This window comes from Chelmon rostratus, chromosome 1, assembly GCF_017976325.1.
Source record: "Chelmon rostratus isolate fCheRos1 chromosome 1, fCheRos1.pri, whole genome shotgun sequence".
Classification (NCBI taxonomy): domain Eukaryota; kingdom Metazoa; phylum Chordata; class Actinopteri; order Chaetodontiformes; family Chaetodontidae; genus Chelmon; species Chelmon rostratus.
In genome coordinates this window covers 25,370,425-25,396,758 of record NC_055658.1, presented here as the reverse complement: position 1 = coordinate 25,396,758, position 26,334 = coordinate 25,370,425, and the positions used below count along the sequence as shown (strand labels likewise).

General features: G+C 42.7%; 1 protein-coding gene across 1 annotated transcript; it reads right to left on the bottom strand.

Annotated features, from left to right (window-relative positions):
- Positions 1-530: 530 nt before the first annotated feature.
- slc6a5 (solute carrier family 6 member 5) lies at positions 531-25,918 on the bottom strand. The gene is given in 17 exon segments (XM_041940161.1): positions 531-707; positions 2,063-2,230; positions 3,340-3,440; positions 5,698-5,797; positions 6,145-6,276; positions 9,984-10,096; positions 10,263-10,387; positions 10,917-11,020; positions 11,122-11,256; positions 12,301-12,433; positions 13,129-13,279; positions 14,766-14,939; positions 15,060-15,191; positions 15,894-16,041; positions 17,722-18,195; positions 25,022-25,084; positions 25,865-25,918. Coding segments are annotated over 17 exon segments (2,463 nt in total). The 3' UTR covers positions 531-551.
- Positions 25,919-26,334: the final 416 nt, after the last annotated feature.

Below are 26,334 nucleotides of genomic sequence, written 5' to 3'. Positions count from 1 at the left end.
CTGTCGCTCAATTTTCTTTTTGTTTTCTTGTGTCTGCTTGCACCAAGATGATTCATTATCTCTACACACAAGTATGGCGGCACACGCACACACAAACGCACGTACACACACGTACACACACGACTCCATAGGGAGCAGCGACGGTGAGTCTAATATTGCAAGTGCAGTCTGAGCTGTGTCATTTTATGACACAATTTTTCTCTTGGAATAAAGATCCCTGGGAAGGGTTCTGGAGTAATCAGTGGTCATGTGTAGGAGGCAATGATAGGCCATTTACCGAGTACAAAGCAGCGGCGGAGGAGAAGACTCCACCTGGGCAGCCACTCCTCCCTGACGGAAGAGAGGGAGCAGTGAGGAGGAAACCAAGGAAGAGGAAAGGGAGCCCATCTCCACACGAAACAGGGAGGAAGACGGGAAGCAAAAAGGGTGGCGTACAGACAGGAGAAAGAGAGAGAGGAGGAGGAGGGAGAAGAAGAGGCGGAGGTCGCCCCCCTCTGGGTGCCCCCTGCGGGGGGTTGGAGATGGCGGGTGCGGGGCTGCCAGAGAGGCTGCTACTGGTAGGATCCGAGCTGGAAGTCCTTGGGGGGCAGTTTGAGGCCCAGGGAGTTGGTTCCCAGGGGGTCGATCATGTTCTTGTAGCGTTCTCCACGGTGCTTCATCAGGAAAGGACCCCAGTCAGGCTGAGGGGAGCAGACCAGCTTCAGACGCTGCCAGAGGAGAGGAGACACTTAGTGGGTTTATACAGGCCGAGCAGATGCATCAGGTCGTATCTGTGGTGTAGGATGGAGAGCAGATCTGTTCTCTCTTACAGCAGTGTGCATTTCTGTCTGCCACAGTATCGTTATTTTTATATCACCGCTAGGAGTCATCTGAACTGATATTGTGGATATTGTGTTGACAGAAATGAGCGCGCAAGTGGAAGAAAACAGCAACGTGCATTTGCGTTTGGACTGCATTTATAGTGCATTTTTATCCAAAGAGCTTCATAATGTGCCTCTCATTCCCCCAAACGCACACATACTCACACACCGATAGCAGAGAGTTACCATGCAAAACAGAAGCGTAAGCATCAGGTTCAACTGGGGTTCAGTCCGGACAGCAGCGGACATGAGGACAGCAGAGGCTGGAGATCAAACCACCAATCCTACGATTAACGGACGACCTCCTCTTATTGAGTGGATGATTTGTTTCAAGTGACTTCTGCGTTGTTTGTTCTCATGTTTCTCGGCAAACCGGCCTCAAATATCAAATATATGGATCCCCGGCACCTTCAGACCACAAAGAGCAAAGAAGCGAAGCCCATTCTGACAGCCCCAGTTGGCTTGCAAGGTATCGGTGTGAGAAAATGTGTGGGTGAATGAGAGGCACATTTTACTCTCTTTATACAAAAAGCACTATATACTGTAAAAGCACTCGACTTCAAGCTAATATAAAACTGCTGAGTGGTTTTTACAGTCCTACAGTTTTTTTTCTCTTATTGTTAACTGGGTCCTTTTTTTTTAAGTTTTTTGCTCATACTGAGTCAGAAATGATGTAACCACCGATTTGATGCTCTTTCTATCAATAAAAACCTCTAATTTGAGAAATACATATAAAGTTATTGGGCTTTTGCTTGTAAAACATCATCAATGTGGGCTGTTTTTTTCACAGGAGCACCACACAATAACGGCCTAACAAGAGTGAAAACTTCAGTGATTGTGCATTTATTACAGTCAGACAGAGAAAAGAAATTAAAATGTAAAGTTGGAGGACGGTCTATGATTGAAGCTGCTGTCAGACCTGCTGAAGGAACTGAGACGTTAAGAGAGAAAGCCACGATCATCATCATCCATTAATCTGAGTATTTAAAAGGGAGCCGCCGGACTCCAAGAAAAATGTCCAAATTAATATCAAACATTAGCAGGGGAAGGCGGACTGCCTTCCCCTGCTAATGAGCAAAGGATGACACAACTGATCTCCGAGAGTGTGTGTGTGTGTGTGCGTGTGTGTGTGTGTGTGTGTGAAGCAGACAAAAGCAAAACACACGTGACAGTGTCTCATCGCAGCTTTGTCTCGTTATTACCTCGATTAGGGTGCCGGGGGCGAGGTGCATCTTAATGACGAACATGATGGGGATCCAGATGACGGAGCAGATGACCATGAGCCAGCCCAGAACCATGGACCAGGTGGGGTAGGTGTAGTCCTCGTACGTCATCACCTTCCACTGGTACAGACTCAGTCCCAGGATGCCCTGCACAGACCAGTGAATGAAGGAGGTGTACGTTAAAGAATTACCTTCTCTGTTACTACTGCCTCAGTGTCTTTAAGCAGGTCTCTTCCACTGATTTTGAGTGATTACTTCAGAAGTCATTTATTACTAACTGCCTTTTCTGCATCCTTCAGATGCAAATCCCTCTGGTAGGGATAAAAACAACAGTAATTCTTTTAGAAAAATGGCGCAAATTAGTGTTTTTAGACCGCTGCGGCCTGATGTTGCTCCACTGTGTCATGTTTTAATGCACTAAACGAGGACCGGACAGTAGATTTCCACCCAATTAACTGCGCTGAGCTGGGCTCACATGGCTAAAGCTGTGTCCACCATTCCACATAAAGAAGACGGTGGTTGACGGTGAAAATGAGAGCTTCCTTTTTACTGCACAGAAAAGGGACAGAGGTGAAAGAATTCTCCCTCCTTTCTGCTGCAGCGTCGGCTAAGACGGATTAGAATAAGACGAAGAAAAGGAAAACAAGCAGACGAGAAAGAAGGCAGGCAGAAATAGATTAGCCTGGGGTTGTGCATCAATGAGCTCCCAGAGGAAATGTGATCTCCCTCGAGAGCAGCAGGATGACCAGCCGGCCCGACTGCTGCTCCATTTGCCATCGTCACCTCTGTTTTGGAGCTACAGTGGCTTCCATTACAATTACTAACATTAATGCTGGCCAGCGTCCAACAGTGACACGCAGGTAAACACCGTGGAGAGGAATTTACAGCTCCTGCTACACAGCATATGACAAATAAGTGGCTATTCTACAGGAAGTGCGCTCTGGAAATAAATGCATATGTGCAGCAGCTGAACTGATGTCGCACCAACTGTTTGGTTGCTACCATTTTGAAAAACACAAACAACTTGAGACTTGTGACATGACGGGAATTAGGAGGAAGAAATGATTTTCGATTTCTGTGTAACAGGAGCAATTTCTTCCCTCTTCCTTCCCAACTGCAAATCAATGAACTTGAAAGGTGGCAGCGGAAATGGAAACATTTTAAGCTGCACATGTCAGTGTGTGTGTGTGTGTGTGTGTGTGTGTGTGTGTGTGTGTGTGTGTGTGAGGGAATGAGATGAGCAAAAACAAATATACCGTCAGGATGGTTGGAGTCACAAAGGCCCAGCAGAGTCTCCAGAATCGGTTTGGCTGGAAACCAATCATCATTTCAATGTCCTCGCAAAACCTCTGCAGACCTGCGAAAAGAAGGAAGACAAGAGGAGAGAAATAAAAGAACAGAAGTGAGAGAAGGCGAGAAAGAGGAGGCTGCAGCGAGTGACCCGGGTTTAATAAGGTCCGTTAAAAAAAAAGGACGAGCAAATTCAATCCGTCCTTACGTGTGTGTGTGTGTGTGTGCTGTGTGTGTGTGTGTGTGTGTGTGTGTGAGAGAGAGAGAGAGAGAGAGAGAGAGAAAGACAGTATCAGTTTCTGTCGTCCCTGGGAAAAAGCAAGGGAGCAGATGGCTTCATTCCTCCGCTATTATTGATAACAGTGAGTGACATGAAGAGGCAGAGTCACACAATCATTTCAATATGTCACCTGTACTGATGCTCTGACAAACCGGAGGAGAGCCGCTCGCTTTGCGCCTTGGTAACAGCCCTCTGACACACACCTGAGCTCTCTGCCTGTGTGTGGGGGGACTTATACATTACAACAGAGACACCTAGTGGCCATTGCTGGAATAACACACGGCTAGGGAAGTGAAATAAGAGTTACTGTCCAACATGAAGGACTTTTTACATCCCAAAAGACAAGAATTCAATGTTTTGTCCAGATTGTTTTCTATTTCAGGATAGAAAAGTCTCTTAAATAAGGTTTTCAAAAGTATCAATACTCAGATATTTTTCGATGCCATGTGTTGAGAACAATATGACCTGACGTTAATTATATACTTGCTAGCATCGAAAGTACTTTTAAACAAATCTACAATCAGATTTTCAACCTGAGGCTGCACAGATTAAACAACCATCAAGAGGATCAGTTGATCCTCACCTAAAACTGTTAACATTATTACAAATGTTTAGAAAGAGGTGTATAATTTTGTTATACGAGCAAACATTACTCTGAAACAGCATGCACATCCTCATGGGACACTAAAACTCTGCTAAAACTCTGATGAAATCATTATAGATTTAGCACATTTTTAAAAGGGTCACTCTGCAGATTGTATATGTTGAAGGCAGTGCATTAGTCATGTTTTGCACTATGCAGCCAGTACAAACAATTCTATGTCTTCTGTGGCCCTGCAGGAGCTTTGCCAAGTCTGGGTAATTTACTTGGTTATCTCAGTTTCGGGTTTGGTCAAATTTTTAACAGAAAGCCTGCAAACAACACTATTTTTAAGGCTGTTCATGGCCTCTCTAACTACTATATGACCTCTTTGTACCGTGCATGCCGGTACGTGCTTTCAGATCTTTCGTCTGTTCCAGAAGCCCGGCTGAAAACTAAAGGGGACAGAGCAGTCAGTGTCCCTAAGGTCTGGTACGATCTGCTTGAGGAAATCAGGTTGGCTGAGTCAGTGGTCTCCTTTAATTCCCTTCTCAAAACACTTTTATCAGAGAACCTTTCCTGCTTTAAGTTTTCATGTTTTTATATGTTTTTCTTGTTTTTTTATCTGTTTTCTTTTATTACCTGGTGATTTTGTGCTCTACGAATAAAGGTCATTATTATTATGAGTATTATTATGACTCTCTGACCTTTCTAGTGCCAACATCACACCAACATTTCCATTTGTACATATTGTGCAATTTATTAAAGACACCTGTGCTTTCTGCAGAATAAACTTGATTTAGAAATTCTTGATTTTTTATGAATGCAGCATTTTTATATTTCTATCACTGTATTTCTGTCATTAGCTGTGTGTGTTTAGCTTGGCTGCAAACCAGATTTCTACTATTTTGGGATAACGTTGAAGTTTATATTTGACATTTCCACGTAATACATCCCATTACAGAAAAGGTAGACTCAGAATTTTACTGAGCTCGTTCATGCTGCTCAGAGAAATAAATAGTAACTTAACGCTGCTGACAATCTTGTCTTTGCTGACCTCTAGTGGTTAAACATTTCACTTGCTGCAGTGATGGATAGGTGAACTCCAGGTCATGAATTTATAAATCCTACAGTACTCTGCTGCTGGTTGGCTTATCCTGATATTCTGATATTCTGATACCTATTGACTACTGAATTTTATTTTCCTTCCTATTTTCTATTTTATTTTACTTGTTTTTTATCAAGTACAGTAGTTTCTATGGACATGTGTATATATTTTTTAAGTAATGTTTTTCTTACCTACCTCAGGCCAGCTTATGTGTGTTTTATAATATATATGTGTTACTGCTGCGCTACAATTTCCCTTAGGGCAATAACAAAGTACTCCAGTGGCCTCTAGTGGCCAATAGCAGGGCTTCAGACTTTCAGCCTTGTTGAAGGTCAAGAGATAAAACAGGATCTCACCGTAAAGGTAGGAAATCCCCACCAGCTCGAAGATAGCAATGATGACCAAAGAGTAGGAGGCTGCGAATGTGTCCACCAGCTGCAGCATGAACATCCCACTCTGTCACAAACACACAAACAAAGCGTTAGAAAAACAAGTCACAGCTTCGTCTTGCAGTGACACCCCTCTTCCCTCACGTTTCGACACCTCTGACTTGTCCGTGGTCTTAGCTTTCACGCTGACTTATACCGGATCATAAGAAATGAAATAAATCCTGCTCTGAAGGTGCCTGGCAGGATTTTAATAGGATTCGGCCTCTTGTTCCACTCACTGGGCCTGTCGTCTGAAGGCCGCGACATGCAGAAACCTGTCGGCTTATTCAAAGAGGGCGCGGCGAGAATGCCGAGCGTCCCCCATGTGTGGCATCAGTATGTGCACAGATGTGTGTTTCTGCGTCCATGCCGTACCTCTGTGATCATGGGAAACCCCAGGATGAAGAAGGAGATGCAGCAGACCAGCGTGAAGAGCGGCTTGTGTTTCCTCAAGTATTTGGGGAACTCGTCCGACACAGAGGTCACGATGGTCTCAATGGTGGCAAACTGGAAAAGAGGTGAGTGGGAGGAAGAAGGGAGAAAGATGAGCCACAGGAAAGGTGGAAATTGTGAGGAGAGGGAAAAGTCGTTTGTGTGTAACCGCATGTTTGATGAAATATATTGAATCAAGACATTGCTCAAATTTGATTTTACCTGCAAAATGCCAGGAATTGCACAAGAAAACCCTGCGTGTAAGGCTTCAGGCTAACTGGAGACGCATCCCAGCAGATTCTGACTGACTGTCTGAAAATTGTTCAATCAGGCCAGTTTGCAGCAGCTGAGAAGCCTCCAGTCAGCAGGTTTGCCTCATTTGAATGAGAGCAGCTGCTGCTGTCAGAATTCACTCTCCAGTGCTGCCGTTCGTCTTCAGTTCATCCAGTGAGCACATTTTTACTGTTATTTCATTTATTTCCAAAACAAATAAAGAACATTATCCTAATCCTGAGCAGGAGAAGATTTGTAAACAAATCAGTATGAAGAATTTAGATTACAACGAGCGAGATGACAGGTGGAGTCTGTCTGGAGATTAGAAAATGTAACATGGTGGTAAAAGGGGTTGAGAACCCAGAGGACAGCGGTGGATGAATATACAAACAGGCAAAGTGAGGCAGGTTGGTAAAGTGTGTGTGTGCTGCAGAGACACGTCGGCACTGAGCTATCTGCCACTTCCCCGCTCCTCTCCTTCCTCCTGAGCTCCCAAAACTAATTTCCCGTCAACATCCCAAGCCCATTACCGCCGTGCTGCTTTCTACAACAAAGCCACCAGCCCTCTCCTCTGAGCCGCCGCTGCCAAGGCAAAGTAACATCATCATTTACTGTTACTGTTGACTCGTGTCTTAATGCGCCACTGTGCCCTCTGCTCCCCCTCTCGGCTCAGAAGCATCACGGTGCACTTGGAGGAGCTGGTGTTTTAGCTGGGATTGTTTGCCCGGGATTGTACCTGGAGGCGCTCGGGACTCTGAGAGCATCCCGCAGACTGAAGTGTTTGTTCGCAGAGGTTACAGGAGGAATGAATCAGCGCAGTAACTGACAGAATTAGACTTTTGTAAAGCGTGTTGCACTGAAAAGGGCTCACTTTAAAGCCGCTTTCATCGATTCTTTTGGCACCTTGAGGATATCAGAGGGAAGTGAAAACACGGCGTTGACATGTTGGGAAGTGAGTGCGGTGATATTAGCAGAAACAGCTTATGTGCACACCCAGCAGACACAGAGCATTATCACTCATTTCGTGTTTGTGGCGACCTGATCAATGGAAGCTCAATATTCACTCTCTAATTAGCTTTGGTGTCCACCATCACCTGAGGGAAATCTCTTTAGCTGCTAAATGCTCCATGTTATTCATTAGCTAATTGCTAACTTTGCCTGTTTGCTGTCTGGTAGAAGGTTTTTCGCTGAATACAGCCCGCATGCTGCTGAAAACCAGGTTTACGAGAGCAACTTATTGTTTTCTGATAATTCGCTGAGGGTTTTGCCACTATGAGCAAAACCTTTCATATGCACATACGCAAAATATGTCTTAGTGCAGCTTTAAAAGTGTATAAAATGATGGTTTGCAAGATATTTCTTAATCAAAATAAGCTAGAGACATTCAGATAAATGCTTTGGTTTTTAAAAGGAGTCTGGTGGGTTTGGATTTTGCTGTTATAGATGTAACATGTAAATGTTAAAGGAGGAGACAAATGAATCATGAGACAAACATAAACAAATTTTAAATCCATTTTAAAATGCAATTAAGAGCATATAGAGTTATTATTAGGTCAATTTAATGATCTTTTTCATTTTCTGATTTTATGAGTGGATCATTTAAATCCCATCAATCAATTTATAATGGCGTTATTTCTAAATAATTTACAGAATATAACTCTACTGGTGGCACACTCGAGACTCCATACCTGCCTCATAGAAGCCAAAAACTGTGACTAAAGCAGCTTATTTAGGTCATAAAATGTCATCATCCACAGCCTGATGATGTCTTCAAACACTCATCTCTGAACCACCTTACGTAAATGTAATGTAGGCCCACTTTAATTATACTTAAACTTAGCTTTACTTCAGTCTTGTTGTTCCAAAACTTTAAGGTCAACTTAATTTCCCTCACTCCAATCACAGACCCCCCTCTGCTCAAGTACCCGGAGAGCCCGAGCACTTCAGCTGAAATCAGCCACAGTGGGTGGTGTGTACGGGTAATTATGTTAATTGGGTCAATGTGTGCAGCGTTTATACAAAGCTGGATGGCGCTACTAAAGTTCACTGTTTACTTTGGAACAAACAGAAGTCAAGAGACTCCAGTTAGTGGCATACAGACTGCTGTGAATTATAAAGATGTTCAAAATAAACATTATTTTCTGACAAATCATCGTCTAAAAAGTGGCAGAATTTATACAAATGATTTCAAAAACTCAAACAGAACACTTTTGTATGAATTTACTGACTATATTCATTCCATTACTCTGATCTAAGACTAATTAAATGACTATGCATTGTGTGAGAGGAGGCTGTTTGCAGTGACAGACCCTCAGAAAATTATGCAGCTCCACTGAGCTTTTTAGCCTCTGTTAGCTCATTGTTTCGGTTTGTTGTTTGGTTCAGTCTCAGTGCTCTGATCATCGTCGCTTCCTGCAGCAGCAGTCAGCTGCTTTTCGCAAAAAAAAAGGTGTTGTATTCGTAGAAAGTGTGACTACCGAATGCGCAGATGTGGGTAGGTTTGGAGTTCTACTGCCCCCAAGTGGCCATTCATATCACTTTCATCCCTGTGTCCACTACAGAGGGATCCGCTAGGTCAGGCATCTCAAACCGGTTCCATAAAGGGCCGTGTGGCTGCACGTTTTCATTCCAACCAAGGAGGAGCACACCAGGCTGGAATCAATTAATCAGCTGATCTCAGTCTTCAGCTGATAACTAAGTGATCCCTTGATGTTGATTGGTTGGCCTGATGTGCTCCTCCTGGGTTGGAATGAAAACCTGCAGCCACGTGGCCCTTTATGGAACCGGTTTGAGATGCCTGCGCTAGGTGGTTAGCCTCGCTCAGAACAAAGGCTGACAGCAGGAGGATGTACCTGCTAGCCAAATGCTGACGTAGACGTTGTTCATTGTTCTTTTAACGTGTGTTGAAAGACGTGGATTTAGGAACAGTTAGCATTAGCACAGAAGCTATTTCTTGACAAACTGGACACAGTCCCTATAAGCAGGATTTGTAGTGAGTTCCCATGTCAAAAAGTAGTTAATTATAGTGTATTAAAGACATAATTTAAGTAAAAAAAAGTCAAAAAAAAGTCGGTAGAAGTACACTTTGACTTTTTGAGCTTAATTTAGTATGTAAATTAAGTAGTAAAGTATGTTTATCTTCAAAATAGATTAAGTTCTACTTAAATGTATTAAAACTTAATATACTATTTCTGCAGTACTTAAAGTGGCATTTTCAAAGTACTTATAAAAAGTGTACTTTATTGTAAGTTTATTATAAATTATACTCAAGTGTACTTTTAAAACATGTACTAAATCACAAATACTTCCCTCTGCTTCCAGTCTTTGCGCCAGGTTAAGCTAATCACATCCTCGATTTATGTGATAAAGACATGAAGAACTGTAAAAAATCCTTATTTAAGATTTCCTCAATTTTATTATGAGGACGTATGAGCCAAATAAGTATAGATATACAACAAAATATATACACTCACACACACACACAAACACATTGAAGGAGCAGTGGTTACCATGGTATCCAGGCCAAGAGTCAGGAGCATGAGGAAGAAGATGATGGCCCAGAAAGGAGAGAGGGGGAGTCTGGTCAGAGCCTCTGGATACACCACGAACGCTATGCCTGGACCTGATACACACACACACACACACACACGCACACACACACACACACACACACAAATGAGAATCCACACACAGCATCTCCAAAGCAGATAAAGCGATTGAACTTGTTTAGGTGTGTTTCAGTGAGCAGCGCCGGCCCATTGCTGCTGCCTGCTGGTTTGGTATCTTACCTTCATCCGCCACCTTCTCTATCGGCACTTTCAACTCATGTGCCATGAAACCAATGACCGAGAAGATGACAAACCCAGCAAATATACTGGTGGCACTGTTTGTACATGTCACAATAACAGTATCCCTGCAGGGGAAAAGAGGGAAGAGAGAAACGGACGCTGAATAAGCAAATTTTTTGCTTTAGTTTCTGAAATAATGCAGCAATATTAAAAATATACTACATATAAGAAGTGATATATAAAAAGATAAAGCTCTTTTATTCGAGACAGGACTTCAGTCTTGTGTACACACAGATAAGAGATGCAATGGCGCCCTCTGGTGGCAGGAATATATACTCTGCAAGTAAAGAACTCAATGTATTTATATACCATATATCTGGACAAATTTCACCACACAAGCACAAACGTGTGTTGTGCAAGTGTTTCCAATAAAACGTTTCATACGTTTTGAACAGAGTGAGAGTGTGATAAATAAAATATATTTCACAGATTTTAAGCACAGAGGAGGAACATTTTAGGTGAGAGAAAATGAAAGAAACACTGAACTGCTGGCTGCAAAGAGTGCCATTTATTATTGACATTTCTACCAGACATACAGATACAGTGTCATGTGTCTATGGTGCCAGAAGCATAGTTTACCTTTTGTGTGTTTACCTGTAGCAGTTGTTGTGGAACTTATTGTAAGAAGAGAGAGTGATGAGGCCTCCCCAAGCAGCCGACAGAGAGAAGAAGATCTGAGTGGCTGCGTCTTTCCACACCTGACGGAGGAAGAGAGGAAGAGCTGCAGGGTAAACAGCAGGAAGGGACACGCAGTGCAAAAACACATCACGATGGGAATAAACGAGTGGGCGTCAGCTACCTTTGCATCGTTCAGTTTCTCCCACTTTGGTGTGATAAAATAGAGGATCCCGTCAAAGGCACCGGGGAGTGTCACTCCTCTGATCAGCAGGATGATCAGCACCACGTAGGGAAATGTGGCTGTGAAATAAACCACCTGAGCAGAGAGGAGACAAGGTAACGCAACATGAGAAGAGAGAATGGCACAAAAAAAATATGATAACTAAAGATAAAGCTTGCTTAAGAAGCAAGCAGCTCATGATCACAAAGCATGAAACATGTGACAAATGATGCAAATCTATTGCCACAATCTAAATAGTATTAATTTTGTTCCAAAAGAGACTCTAAATATTACTATAGTGTAGGTCACATCTATGTCCAGTAGAGGGCGACATTACACAAGGATTGACTCTGAATGATCTCTAAGTGGTGCAATCAGTGCAATGTAACATGTATCGCCTCAATCAAAAGAGGATAATAGATCCACACAATGCCCAGAAGAACTACCAAAGTTCCGATTCAGAGTAATTTAACGCTGCATTATACTTTTCTCTTCCCCTCCAGCAAAAGTTTAAAATTATTGCATCCAGCATGAAGTCTATCCCACAGTTCACTGCAATGCAAATTCACTCTGGTTAGAAGCTGTGGGTGAGCTAAGGCAAGGCCTCCTGCCCACAGATTTTACATGAAAGATTAGTCTGTTAATTATCTGCTTTCAGTGCTTGGTCATCTGTGGACAGGTTGTATGAGGCTTTTTTTTTACTCCATTATCACACTATTCAGCCAATTTCTTTTAAACAAAAGTGATAAATAACTTTATATTTAAGGGGAAAAAACAAAGGCTGACATTCAGTGAAATACAAATCAGCATATATATACATACAAATTTACAAATAAATGATTAAATTCAAAGATTTATGAAGGCATATGACTAAATTAGAGGTGGATCCAGAGTTGAACACAAGAATCCAACCAGACAACAGCAAAGGCTGTTCAGTTTAAACATGAGTCCTTCTCTTACTGAAAACCAGCAGAGGTCACTTCTTATATATGTCAGAGATTTCATCACTAGGGGGCACTTTCATCACGGATGGGAAGGGAGGACGATGCACTACTATGAGCGTGATGGCACCCACAGTTTTTCCTCTACAGCTGGCCAAAGGTGCAAACATTAGAGGAGAGAGAGCTTGTGTTTTGTTACCTTTCCTGAAGACTTGATTCCTTTGGCCAAAGAGGCATAAACGATGAGCCAGGCCAGGAGCAGACAGCCTGCCAGAGGCCAGCGGATGTCTCCTGGATATTCAATTCCTTTAGAGATGTGCAACACATTGTACCTGCAGGTGTGAATCAAACAGCAAAACTCAGCCTGAAAACAGTAAATCAACACACGATGCAATAAAGATCAAATATATCAGTAAAATGCTAATTCTTTATTTTATCAGGTTCTTTATTATTGAATCCTGCACATTTTTATTTTCTCATTGAGATTATTTCAACCTGCCTCCATCACAAATCAGATTAATTCAAGAGTTACCTTATTCCGTCTCAAGAGACTGCCCCATCAATCAAACACAACTGAAACAAGTTGCATTTGTTTTGTATTGTGTATAAGAGTTTTATTGGAGTACCTACTGGTAATAGTTTCACTGCAATGGTAGATGTTTGGTTTTAGGATTTGTACTTTGCAGAAAATTGTCTGTGCTGTAAAACTCCAGTTTTGGTTTTTTGGTTCTACACCAAAAAATCAGACATGTTCTGTGAAACCTTTTTCAAGAGCAACAAGGCTAATGAATTTAAAATAGGAAGTTAAAAAGTTAAAACTAAAAAAAACTATTATCATTATGACCAAGCCTTGTTATGGTGCCTGTAAACCTTTAGCTGTGGCCAGATGATGCTTTTTGGAAGGCCTTAAAAAGCCAAACATCACCATGAGAAGACTGAGAAAAATATCAGATTTAAAAAAACTGTAAACCACAGACTGATTAACTTAAAGTCTCCTTCAGATTGTTGCTTTTCATAAGGCACTCACTTGAAGTACTCCTCACTGGGGCTGACGTAGGTCTTGTTGCTGTCCACAGTCATGTTTATCAGTTTGGTCAGGTTTCCCACAGCGTTTGCGGACAGACAGAAAGTGGAGTTCTTGATGGAGGTAATGTTTCTGTCCCGCAGGATGCACGTGTCTGTTCCAATCAGAAACCAACACACGTCAACTGGGAGAGACAGTCAGAGTGCTGCTGTGGGGCAGAGCTTATAGGCTTTCACACTGAAAGCACAGTGGGAGCGAACAGATGGATCTGATCTGGAGACTGCAGTGTGGACCCTCAGTGAGAGACGGATGTGTTTGATGTAGATTTTTGTTCTTTTTGATACATGGCCAGACATGAATAACAGAAATAATGATCTGTGCGTCATTTTATATACGCTGGGAAAGGGAAGACAATATTTTGCTTTTAGCACAGTTTTTAGTACAAAATGTGCAGACAAATGTGCTTTTTTAAAAATAAATTACTTTTTTTTTTAAATCCTGCATACAAAATGCTGAAACGGAAAGTGTGCAGAATTTATTTTTCCAAATTCAAGACAAATGCCGACTAAAACTGCATATATATTTACAAGATAATGACTCAACCAATCAGAGACAGAGTTTTCTGTAACTAAATAGGGTGGAAAACGTAACACAAACCATTGATTCTAATGCTACAGTGCCATGAAACATGGCCTCGAAAACCGACACCTCGATAAACACATTTTTGATGCAAAAATGTGAAAATTACAGTATTTAAAATGAATTGTATTGTATTATTGTATCCAACTGTGAAAATATTTGTATTACTTTGTAGACCCACTCAATGTTCACATATGATGTATACATATTAACATGTTGCAGGTTACGTGATTAATCCAATATCAGTCACTTTATGAATACTTTTATTATAATTTTTAGTTACCTTGTAATGGTTTTCTTTATGACAATATCTCTCCTTTATCATGAGTTCGAGAGAGTGGTAGAGAGACTACAGTGTTGAACAGGCCTGTAGTTCGTGTAGCAGCCCGCAGGGGTCAGTCTCGGGCTCACTGCAGCACTGCAGCAGCTCAGCCAGTACAGTAAATTTGTCAAGCAAGCAGTTTTTGTGCTGAATTCACAGAATCGCTGAAGGCAAATATTTCACGAAACGAAGGGAATTTCGATGTTTATTCGACGCAGATCGATATCAAACACCTCCGTGACTCTGCACGCACATTTTCTCACAGTCAAAACCTGATTTCATCTACAGTTTCATTAAAAACCAGACCAAGACAGACTGCTTCACCTGAATGCTGCAGCTTCACCGGATTAAAAACGCAACAATCTGACATTATCACAGAGAAGAAGGATCGAAAATATAGAAAATGTATGTGTTCTGTCGCACAGAGGCCCTCCACACATTTTATTGGCCTGTCTCATTGAAAATGGATCAAACAGAGTGAAGTGCTCTGAATTTAAAGTGTTTTTTAAGAGTGAAAACACCGCAGAGATCACAGGTCAGGATTCATTATGCTGCAGGACACCTCGGCTGAGGGAGTCATGACGCATTGCGCATTGTGGAGAGAGGTGCTTTTAGTGTGTGTGTGTGTGTGTGTGTGTGTGTGTGTGTGTGTGTGTGTGTTTGTGTGTGTGTGTCTTACCTAACAGCAGCATGTCTTTGTCCTTACATTCCACCGTGTTCCACTCATTCCTACAGTTAGCCCATGGCAGTGAGCCCTTCAACGAAGCGAACAGGTAGTACAGTGTCCAGCACATTATAATATTATAGTATATGGCTATCAAGACAGATATTATCAACATGGCAATCCCGCAACCTAAAATAAATAAATGAGACGAAATAAATAAATTACTCTTAAGAAAAGTAGAGAACTGGTGATGATAAGAAATGAGTTTTATTTTTGAATTGTTCTAGTTGATCAGCTGTGGCAGTTTACCTTGCAGAGCTGGGATGCATTTCCACACTGACACGGGCCCCTGGCTGGCAAACTGGCCCAGGGACACCTCCAGTAAAAAGATCGGGATCCCGGCAATGCCCAACATTGTCAGGTAGGGGATCAAAAAAGCTCCTGCAGGGAAAGCAGACAGCAGGCTAGAGAGCGCAGCTTTGGCAGGCAGCAAAGATTGAAACTAATATGAGAAGGAAATTCAGATACATGTAGCCTGCACGTGTCTGCGTCTCGTCTGCTCACATTTTAATGAATGTAAAGATCATTACATAGGCTAATGAATTAAAATCATCAATTATCTGTCAATGGCTTCTAGCATAGCAGAACAAATTATCATAATTATTAGTATAATAATAACAACAACAACAACAACAACAATAATAATAATAATAATAATAATAATAATAATAATAATAATAATAATAATAATAATAATAATAACAATAATAATAATAATACGGTGATTGTGACACATATTTTATTAGTATGGTTATTATTATTATTATTAATGCGCAGTTTTCCCACCTGATGGAAAACCATTATTTAGTGCATTTTTCTTATCTTCTTATCTTTATGTCTTTTCTATGAAAACTATCACTGAACAAAATCTCACCTTTGTAAGCTGTAAGCTAAGTATTTGTCGTCTGCTTAAAGGTCTACAAGGATAACTAGAAGACACACTGGAATAAACATGGAACAAACAGGCAATACGATCATATAAAAAAATAAGAAATAACACAAAACCTGACTTGAAAAAATTCGATTTTCTGGGCACATTTTTCGTTTGTCTCTGTGTTTAAAGCATTGACCCAGAACTCTTACCTCCACCATTTTGGAAGGCAAGATAAGGGAACCTCCACACGTTCCCCAGTCCCACCGCATAGCCAACCATGGACAGAATAAAATCCAGTTTATTGGACCAGTTTCCTCTGGCCTTATTCTCATCTCCCTCTTCGTCATCATCTTCAGTCTAAAAGGGAAAAATAGCACAAATTCATCCTCTAAGATAAAAACTTCAGCTCAGTCACACCAGACTCCAACTACCAGACAAATAATAATACAGCTCTGATTCTGGGCCTGATCAGTCAACAACCACCAACAAAATCCACCACTTTTTTCAGAAAAGCACACATACATTTTACTAACACAAAGAAACGCTGATATGTTATATTCATGTTAAAATAAAAAAAAAAAAAGAAATCCATTTGCTCAATAAATAGCTGAGTACTGGACTTCTCCTTCATGTTAATTTTATTCCCGATTACAGATTAGTTTAATTATTAGAGTTCAGCACCAGCTTTCCAATAACAAGCCTGTATATTAAACTCATCTCCACATTTATGGGCCAATTATTACCGCAAAACTGCTTGAAACGGCCCTAAATCTTAGACGCAGAGATATAAATCAAACCTCACTGATGGCCCATGAATAAAATGGCAGCAAACAGGACACTAACAAAAACGCGTAATTACAGCTGCACCGCAGGATCTGAGCACATTCATAAAAGAAGCTGCATGAACATGCATGGGAATGTGTGTGTGTGTGTGTGTGTGTGTGTGTGTGTGTGTGTGTGAGAGAGAGAGAGAGAGAGAGTGAGTGTGAGGGGTGGGGGTTCCCTCACGGGGATTGGAAACAGTCCGCAGTCTCATGTGATACAGTGCTGCCTATCAGCCGGATAACACCTGGGTTTCTGGGCCGTACCAAGTGCGTCTGCTGGGAGCAGGGAGCACCCAAAATACCGCGAGAGTATGATTTAATCCTCGTTACCATTAATCGTGTTAAGATTACAGGCTGTGAGCAAAAATCAAGCAAGACAAATGAGCAGAAATGGGTTTATACTGTATGTAAGAAGACGAATAGTTTGGTTCAGGACTAATATTCCATCTGCGCTGACTGCTGATCTGATTATTCACCACGCCGATTCGTAAATAAAACCCGCTTTGTTTCAGGGATATTTAGCTGACATAAACGGTTTGAAAGTTTTGATGGCACATCAGATTGGTGCAGAGGGATCAGGACAGGACGCTGCGCAGAGCAGGGACGCCCAGCAGACCAGGATCCACCCAGAAAACTGTTCCTGTACAAATGGAATGAATCCGTGCACAGTGCTAATATTTATTGCATGGACTGGGTTGGTTCCTTACATGCAAGAATTCACAATTTATGGCCACAATTCTTCAGCAGTCAAAGCTTAGGGTAAATGTACTGCTAGGAGTCTTAATACAACTGCTAAGAATCATCAAACCGCCCAGTCAGCTTCTTTTCGGGTTTAAAAATGACATTTTTGGTGGTGAACTATCATGGCCTCATAATGATTCGACTGTTATCTGACTGTCAAGCCACAAGCATCCACTGATTCAGCTCGAAGTTGTCGGGCTGCAACTGAACACTTTTTACGCACAAACCAGTTTCTACAGAATCACAGTTTTAAGGGACGAACACTTCTCAGACTCTCCTTCTGCACACCAGCAGCTCTGCTAAAGCTCTGCTCCCAGAGGTTTGCACCTTCCCTGGTTGCAGGCAGCAGGTTAATCCAGTCAGCTTTCTTATCAGTGCCACACGGAGACATCCACACCGCACCTGCTGCCAGCCGCTCCGCTCTCAGACCAGCCGCGCTCCGTTAAGGAAACGGTTCATTTAGCTGACTTACCCCCGTCACGGTGCCGGGCTGAACAGACGTGTTCCCATCTGTTCCCAGTATGATGGTGGTCTGACTCATAGCCGTCCAGTTGCCCGCGGTGTTGTTCTGCTCCGCGGTGGCCCGGAGCGGGTCGCCGTACTGGACGGACCCCCCGCGGGCCGAACCGGCGGAATCCTTCCTGAAGGCCGAGTTGACGGCCACGGATCCAGGGACGGCCGGCGGGGTGCTTTTAAACGTCCCATACGCTTTATTGCTGTCCAGTTCTCCCGGTTTATTTTCCGTGGGACAAAAAGTTTTGCTCTCATTGCACGGAGCTGGCGGCTGAGGCGCCGGGTGATGGTGAGGGGCAGCCGGCGGGCACGGAGCCGTGTTGTCCGGTTTGTTTGCTGTAAGTCCCGCAGCTCCGTCGGGCTGCTGCGTCGGGATGTAGCCGGTAGGAGCGCTGGCCGGCTGTTTGGCCATGTCTCTCTGGTCAGAGAAATCCTGGAACATGAGTGACAGATCAGCAAGACAAAAGGCAGCAGGACGGCAGAAAGCGTGATGCTGTGAGGCTGCTGCAGCCCATCTCTGCTCTGGGACTGAAAATGCTCACTTCTCTTTCTGCACCGTTTTTCTGCAGCATGTTCTGGCTCTCTATCTTTTTCAGCTCACAGTCTACCGTGTGTGTTGGTGTCTGCGTGTGTGAGAGTGTGCGTGTGTGTGTTGGAGGGAGGGGGTTGCTTTGCTTCTCCAGTTCTCGCTTTCTGCAAGATTCTTTAATTTTACGCCCCATTTCCCCCTCATGTCATTCAGCCACACACATCCACTGATTTTTATGGGCAATAGACAAGCTGCTGCGGGTCTCTCGGTAGCTCCGCTTTCCCCGGCAGGCATGCAAGATCACCGGCGTTACAGCAGTGAGCGGACCCGGGGCGGCGGAATTGCAAATGACTCCCTGAAATTTAGCTTTAAGGGGGGGCGGGAAAGCAACCGGAAAAAAACCCCAGTTTCTAAAAGAAAGGGTGGAGGTTTGTTAAAAAAAAAAAACTGATTGATTAATGCTTAGTTGTGTTGTTAATTAATGAGAAAAAATAACAGCACCGGGCTGTAATCGATTCTGTTTAAAGAGAAAACGAAAACATTAAAAAAAAAACCCCAAAATGTGAGAAACGAGGTGTGATGGACTAGCACGTAACTTTTTGCCAATTTAAACTTTTAAAAAGTCAGAGAACAGTGTTCTACAAGATGCAAAACCAGGCGAATCTGTGACAGCATAAAGTGAAGAAAGTTTTTCATTTGGAGCCGCAGCTGCATTTCAGTACCGTGGACAGCGCAAGTGCCGCAACGTGCCAAACTGCTTGAAATGAAGAGTCAAATGAGCAAGAAAACAACTCAGAAACATAGCACAAAACAGATGAAACTGAAGGTGGAAAAGTAAAGAAAGTGTTTTCGGATGCTTACCATTTTTTGCAAGTCCCTGCTGGCAGGATGGAAACAGCTGTAAAAAGGCGTGGAGAGGACTGGAAGCGGACTGGCTGTAGCCGCGCAAAGCACCAAGTGCAAAGCTTTTCTATGGCTCCGTGGGAAAGACGGGAGTTTGCGTCAGTGCAGAGCAAGGTGCCCTTCGCGTGACATTTTCTTGATAATAGGAGCTTGATAAATCATTGGCCTTGGATTCGGATTTTTAAAGGGACAACCGGTGCCAAGACGACGGGGGCTCATGTGTGCGTGCGTGAATTGTGTGCGCCCTGGTTACGCAAGGTGCATGCGTGAGCGCTGGACGGACTCTTTCAAAGCTGATTAATACACTTGTCTCCAGGGATGTGCAGGATGCTTGCACACAAACACACACATGGACGCATCCCTCATGAGCGCACACAGCTCGTGTGGGACAAAGATTTCCAAGTTTTGGCCATCATTGGGATAGATTTAATACATCAGAGTGCATGCGGGTCTGAATACTGCTTGCAACGTGCTGAGCCTAGTTTCTTTGGTACAGTTAAAATTACAGTAGCAACTGACGGGAAATAACTACTTCCAGTCCAAAGGATTCTTATTTTCTAGAAAAAAAACTTTGTACTTTTCCATTATTAACATTTATATATTTGCAGAAACAAAAGCAAAGGGCGAATTAGTTATAGACGTGTTTATTTAAGTTGTCATATATCAAAGAAGGCTGATATTCTTTATTATACACAGATATACCACAAATGTAATAATTTTGAGAAGTTGTAAAAGTCAAATAGACTGTTAAAGACTATGTGCTAAAAATGGTCTGAACTATAAATAGTTTTTCCACTTGACGAGTTTTACGCACGGCGCGCTCCAGGCTCTATACGTTCCTTCGTGCGTCACCGATAGGAGCATTGATCAAGTTTAAGAAAAAAAAAAGGGGGCGAGGTCTTTATAAAGCTACTCATTTGTTAAAGTCTTACGCAAGAAGGAGGCCTCTTTTTTTCTGAAAGGAGGAACCGGAGCCAACCACTGGAGCCTGGGCCATAGAAGCGGTGACAGCGGCGGGGAGGAAAAGGTGCCATACTGGAGATTTTAAAACACTGCATTGCGCATTGTCCAACGCTCCCTTTAAACGGGCAATGCATATGCGGGTCCGGTGCGTGGCGATTTATCCAAAAAGCTGAAAAGACACAAGCGACCTCCTCTGTCTCAGCAATTAAGGAGAACTTATCAATTAGAGACAGTTGTATCCCGAGGCCTTTATACAGACATTACAGTGAGTGGATGAGCTGTAGACGAAACACACTATGCTATACATAAAACACTCACACACACACACACACAAGAGAGGGAAATTGATTTTGCCTAAAACGCAACACGAACAGATTTTTTGGTTAAAAAAAACGGAACAGCTCCGGCCTTCTCCTCTGACCGACGGAGTCAGACTGGTAGTCTACATTGGACGCTTACCCTGACAGTCCAATTGTAAACGTGTTAACGAAAATAACCAGGTGGGCGTGTGCGTTGTTGCTTAGCAACCACGTTCTTTAGCTAGCCAGGCTACTGCTTCAGAACAGACGATGAAGAAAGACTGGACATAGGCCTATAACACTAATAATAATGCTAATAGTAATAACAACAACAATAATAAAAATAACAACGAGCCTTTGTGTGGTGGAATGTCTTAAATTTCATTAGAACCATTAGCGTATTTAATTGACGTTTTCATTTGATCAAATCATTCGGCTAATTATACGTCGCTTAACTGTTCACCCATTGCCTAACACTAAATAACACTTTCGTTCTAAAATATTTTCATCATATTGTTATATTTTAACGCATTCGCCCAAACCCCATAAGACCAAGCCCAACAACAGGCCTGTGTTTGAGTCAACTAAAAACCAAAAATGTGTGATTCTTCTCTCCAGGCTCATTAAAATAATGTAGTCATTGCAGATTTGTACCGGATTTCCTGTTTTTAACCTGCGCTGATTTCACGGCAGCTGCGGAGCTGGGGGCCAGTCTCCCTTCAGGGATCAGTGTGTGCACACCGGGACACGCACAGTCCCACTCGGGGCCCTTCACTTGCTATGCGCGCTGCGCTCCTCCGCTTGTAAATCTCCGTCCGTTACAGATAAGAGGCTGAGGCGGGTGTATTAGCCGCCGCCTTGACTTTAATTACATTGTCAACAGAGAATAATTGTAATTGATTTCCGCTCGTCTTCTGACTGCCGGTGCTACGCACGCACACACACGCGCGCGCATCTAGTTTTGACTCTCACGACAACGTTTCACTGAAAGAAGTAACAGATCATGGTTTGCAGAGCTTTACACACATGCAGCAACATAAGAACCACCACCCTTAGATCCGCTGGAGAAAAAAGCACAACAGCTGCTAATTACTGTTCAAGCGGTCTAGTTTCTGGATTTTAATTTCCCACGTTTAATCCTAAAAGAGAAGAGTCAAACTTAAAAAGTATCGTTTGAGCTGGACTCTACTCTATCTTTGGTGTTTTTTGTTTGTTTGTTTGTTTTTTTTTAATTTGGATCAGACTAAGTCCTGATGGAGGAGCTGAATACACCGCCTCGCTCTGGAGTCTCTGGGTGTCTCCTCGTGCTCGTTAATTAAACCAGCTCGTATAATTAATTGATCACTCCCACTGTCGCCTGAGTGATAAGAAACCGCAGCTATCTGAAGCGCCTGGAAAGCAGTGATTCAGCGGAGGAGGTCATCCAGAGGCGCACGGCTCCCATCATCATCATCATCATCATCAGTCCTGGCTGGCAGCGCCATCGCACTTTACAATTCAAGTTCGGGCGATTTGTGCAACTGCGTCAGAAAAAGCAGTTAAAATGTCTTGTATTGGCGCAAATAATGCTTCTTACTGAATGGCGCCTTCTCCATCCATGCAGCTGTTTCATTTTTAACAACATGAGGCAGCTGACTGTAACCTCGACGGCTTTTTCTCAAATTAGGTGACAATCAGGCTTTCTGGAGGTGTTTAGGGAGTAGGCCACACCAAAGACAGAGTATCTGAATCTGCTTGGAAGCTAATATTCTGATTTTTTTTATATATATATATATATATATATATATATATATATAATAAATAATAATGTTCCTTAAGAATGATGCATGAAAATAGGCAGGCTTATTATAAGCACTTTTAAGATTTCCAAAAACAACAAAAATCATCAGTTTCAGCTTTTTGAATTGAATTCTCATCAGTTATATCAAGGAAAAGGCCAAACATCATGCTGCTGCGGGAATTCAGCATGTTAGGCTTTCAGAAAGTCTGTGTACATTCATGTCGCTCATCCAGGTGCAACATCAGGTAGAACATGAAGCTATTCTGTGATTGAAGGGTTGACAAGAGATTTAAGATACAGCTCCAGTCCTGTGGAGTTTCCTTTCAAGCCGATGATCAAAAACATGCACAAATCTCTCTGTGCACAGAAAAGCCTGATGCTGTGAGCATAGTCCTATCTGATGTCAGCACACAGACCAGACTGGATTAATATAAAGGCAGAGAGGACACAGAAGCAGTAGAAATACATCAGAAGTGGTGACTGTCAAACCACCAATGAGACAGGCCGCCAACCCAACAGTCTGCTCCTCCTCCTCCTCCTCCTCCTCCTCCTCCTCCTCCTCACAGATGACTACACTTTCTCAGAGTCCAGGATTCATCATCTCAGGCAGATAGGGAAGGAAAAATCTTTAATTGTAAGCAGAGCTGCTCAGTGAAGTATGTAAAGAGGCTTCAGTCAGCCCTTTTAAAGCTTAAATTCATTTCGCATTGTCCCAGTAAACTCAGAGAAGATGGATGATGCCCTCGGTGAGATCTCACATAGCTCAAAGTAGGACAATAAGGAGGAGAATATGGAGGGAAATTAAGAGGAACACGTGCATTTTAACAAAGAGCTGGCAGCCCCTTCCTCTTAGTGTTTTTTCTTTTGTTGGATATTTTGATCAGGCAGGAATACGAGTGGTTTGAACCACTCACAGAAAGTGTGCTTTGGTTATTTACAGGTCTAAAGACATTTAAGGTTAAAGCTGGGCTAAAGAGGTTTAAAAAGATTTTTTACTCATCCTGTTAACATAACCGTTGTTTTAATTGTGCTTATATGACTGCATTTCAAAGTGTACTTGGGACCTGCTTCACACTGAAATAGTGTAATTATATGTAATCTAGAGCTCTGAAAACATTCCTTTTCAACCATATTCAGTAATTTGACCTGCAAATCACCAAACCACTGGTGGTTTACTAGAGTTAAATCGTGTTATCATAAGCTTAATAAAGCACACTCACAAGGAGAAAATCCTCATTCAACACTGTTTTTATTAAAAGGCACAGAAACAATCCTAACAAGTGACACATCAAAGGGTTTAATTCTATCCTGCTCCATGAGTGGCCACTACAAACTGCGCTGTATCGGCTGAATGATGTTCCACGTGACGGCTGACGTCATTGCAGACTGTAAGTCAGCTTCCTGTCTCGGAGGTCAAAGGTGACCAACAGCGAGCGAGGGTCCTTCTTGTTTTTACGCAGGGTGATTTTTCCCTGGAGCTCCTCCCCTGAAGAAAAGAGTGATGAGAGAGAAACATCAACACTCAGTTTGTTTCACAGACACTGAAGCCGCCACGTCACTCGTCCTCCTCCCTGAGTGAAGGTGTGATAATCGGGCGTGAGTTTCGGCACACAGTCGGCCACCTGCGCCACGTGTTTATATGTTCACTTTGAACAAGAAGCGGCACAGAAACTACAGACTCAAGAGCTTCTAACAGCTGTTAGAGATTATCCAAAGATCATCCTCACATGAAGGTATCTGAATGTTCAAACTGGACAGAAATATGAAGAATTGAGAGAAAATATAATATATATCATAATGTATATCACTCAGTGAGGATCTACAAAGGCCTGCTAACATGACTGAGATAGACATGAAGTCAGGGAGAACAGTTGGTTACTCAAACAGGACAAAGTAGAACAGTTCAGCTGCAGATTAATACACATTTGATGTGCTAATGAGCGGTTTTTGGGATAGCAGGATGGTGTATGTGGGATCGACTCAAATTAAACCACAGTGTGTGTGTGTGTGTTGGTGGTAATGAAGGAACATGTCACCCACAGCAACAGTGCGGCTCATTAATGCTGCTATAATTTTCTTATTAATTAAAGTTTTTTAGTTTTTTTTTCTTTTCGGAAAATGGTTATATTTGCTTTTGAATAGAAAATAACTATATATATGTAAAGTTCATCCTCAGCACATCATGACCAGAACTTCTACACCTTTGCATCAGGTTTAAAAAAAACAAAAACCGAAAGGCAGAACACAATGTCACTCATCCAGACATCGATCAGTTCATAGTAAATTCAGAGTAAAGGAGAAAGGAATAAGTGCTCATTAATAGAAATGTTCCTGACGCCCTGCAGCAGTACGCCGCTGCTGAGCTCAGCCCTCTGCAGTATGAGCAGGAACACACTGGCGCTTACAGAAATCATGATGTGTGTAAAGGCAATGTGGTTTAATGTATGTTAATAAGCAAGACTGTTTGTGAGCGCGTGCGAGCGCGGAGCTGCTGAAGCCTCCAGATGGCAGCGAGAAGGAGCGAGCGCTTACAGTAAGACGCACGAGCAATCGGGAGGCCCGTGATTATGACACATAATCACTCTGATTAACTTCACGTTTGACTGCTGGAGGTAAATGAATGTTTATCCACACGGCAAACAAGCATCCTCTCGCCCTCCACCCACTCCGTGCTACGCGCTCTTCATCGCTGGAGGTTAGAGGAGGACGAGGAGAGAAAATGCTGACTGTGGCGCTTTCTCCAGTGAAGCGTCCGCCATCACTGCTGTCACGTCTCACTCGTTACCATGCCAACGGCGCTGTCACTGAGTCTTTGCTGCTGGCGCCGCACTCTGGGTCTGTCGGTCCACTGCAGAGAGGGCAGACGGACGCAGCGTATACACTGTGGGTGCTTCTCCAAAAGCAGAAAGCAGAGTGTGACAAACGAACTAAACTCTGCAATTCTAAAACAACATCAGCGTATTTCAGATTAGAGCTGAGTATAAAGACCTTTGGTTTGTTAAGCTGCAAGACTCTCTCCCATGTTGGAAAAGAGCATATGAGAAAACTACATTAACAGTGCAGCAGCACTTAGTAGTAGATTATTCTCCAAACCTACCACCACCCACACTGTGGGGCCCAGCTTTCAAATAAAAAAAAATATTTATTTAGGCCTAATTAGCCTTTTATTTCCCTAATATTTTCACTTTCTTGCAAAATTAATGTTATTTTTATGAGCCTATATCAAAGTGAACAGACCTTAATACAAAACCCACAGTTCAACTGCCAATGAATGAGTCCTGATCTCAACAAAAACTTTTCAGGATGCAGGACGCAAACAAAAATAGTAAGTTGAGACTTATTACAGTTAATTAACTGTTGGCCAGTGAAAATTAACACAAGTGACGCCTATTGTGTCTAACAGAGTTAACTCCTGTAGTCTGGTGCGCTGCTGTCCACTTCAGGGAATGAACAGCCTGTTTGCCCGGTGGCTTGATGGTGTTTCCACAGAGTAGAGAGGATGAAGGTGGAGAATAATCTGATCACGTAGAATGGATGAACTATGAATTACGTACTTTTTGGCTCTTTACAAGAGATTAGCAAGATATCTGCAGATCACTCTGAATCACAGATGTGGCCAGCGGGATGCCATTTGAGGCTCACTGGCTTAGATATTCAGCTATCTGATTCCAGTGCAGTCCATATCCTAGTAGTTCTAGTTACTATGTTGGGTAATTATCTACATAATGCTCTTTTTCTTATGTCCTGGCTTGTGAAAACTATGCACACTTCTAGATTTGATGTGAAAGTATGTTCAGGCAGGTTGTTGCAAATCCTCAGTATGATCCTATAACCTGCCCAAAGACCTCAGGCTGTGACCTGCCTCTATTTCTGAAATATAACTAAGCAAGTCAAGGAATGACTGAGCCTTGACCAGCAGCTTTTCACTGTAGCCAACAGATGGAGATGTTACAGGCAGGAAAAAGATGCAGCTCGTCAAAAGACGCCGCCTGACCCTCACTCCATCACAAACTTAATGTACCGGGTCAGTGGTCGACAAGACAAGACGAGCAAGGCAATCCAACTGCAACAGAAAAGGGCACCAACACACATGCCTGG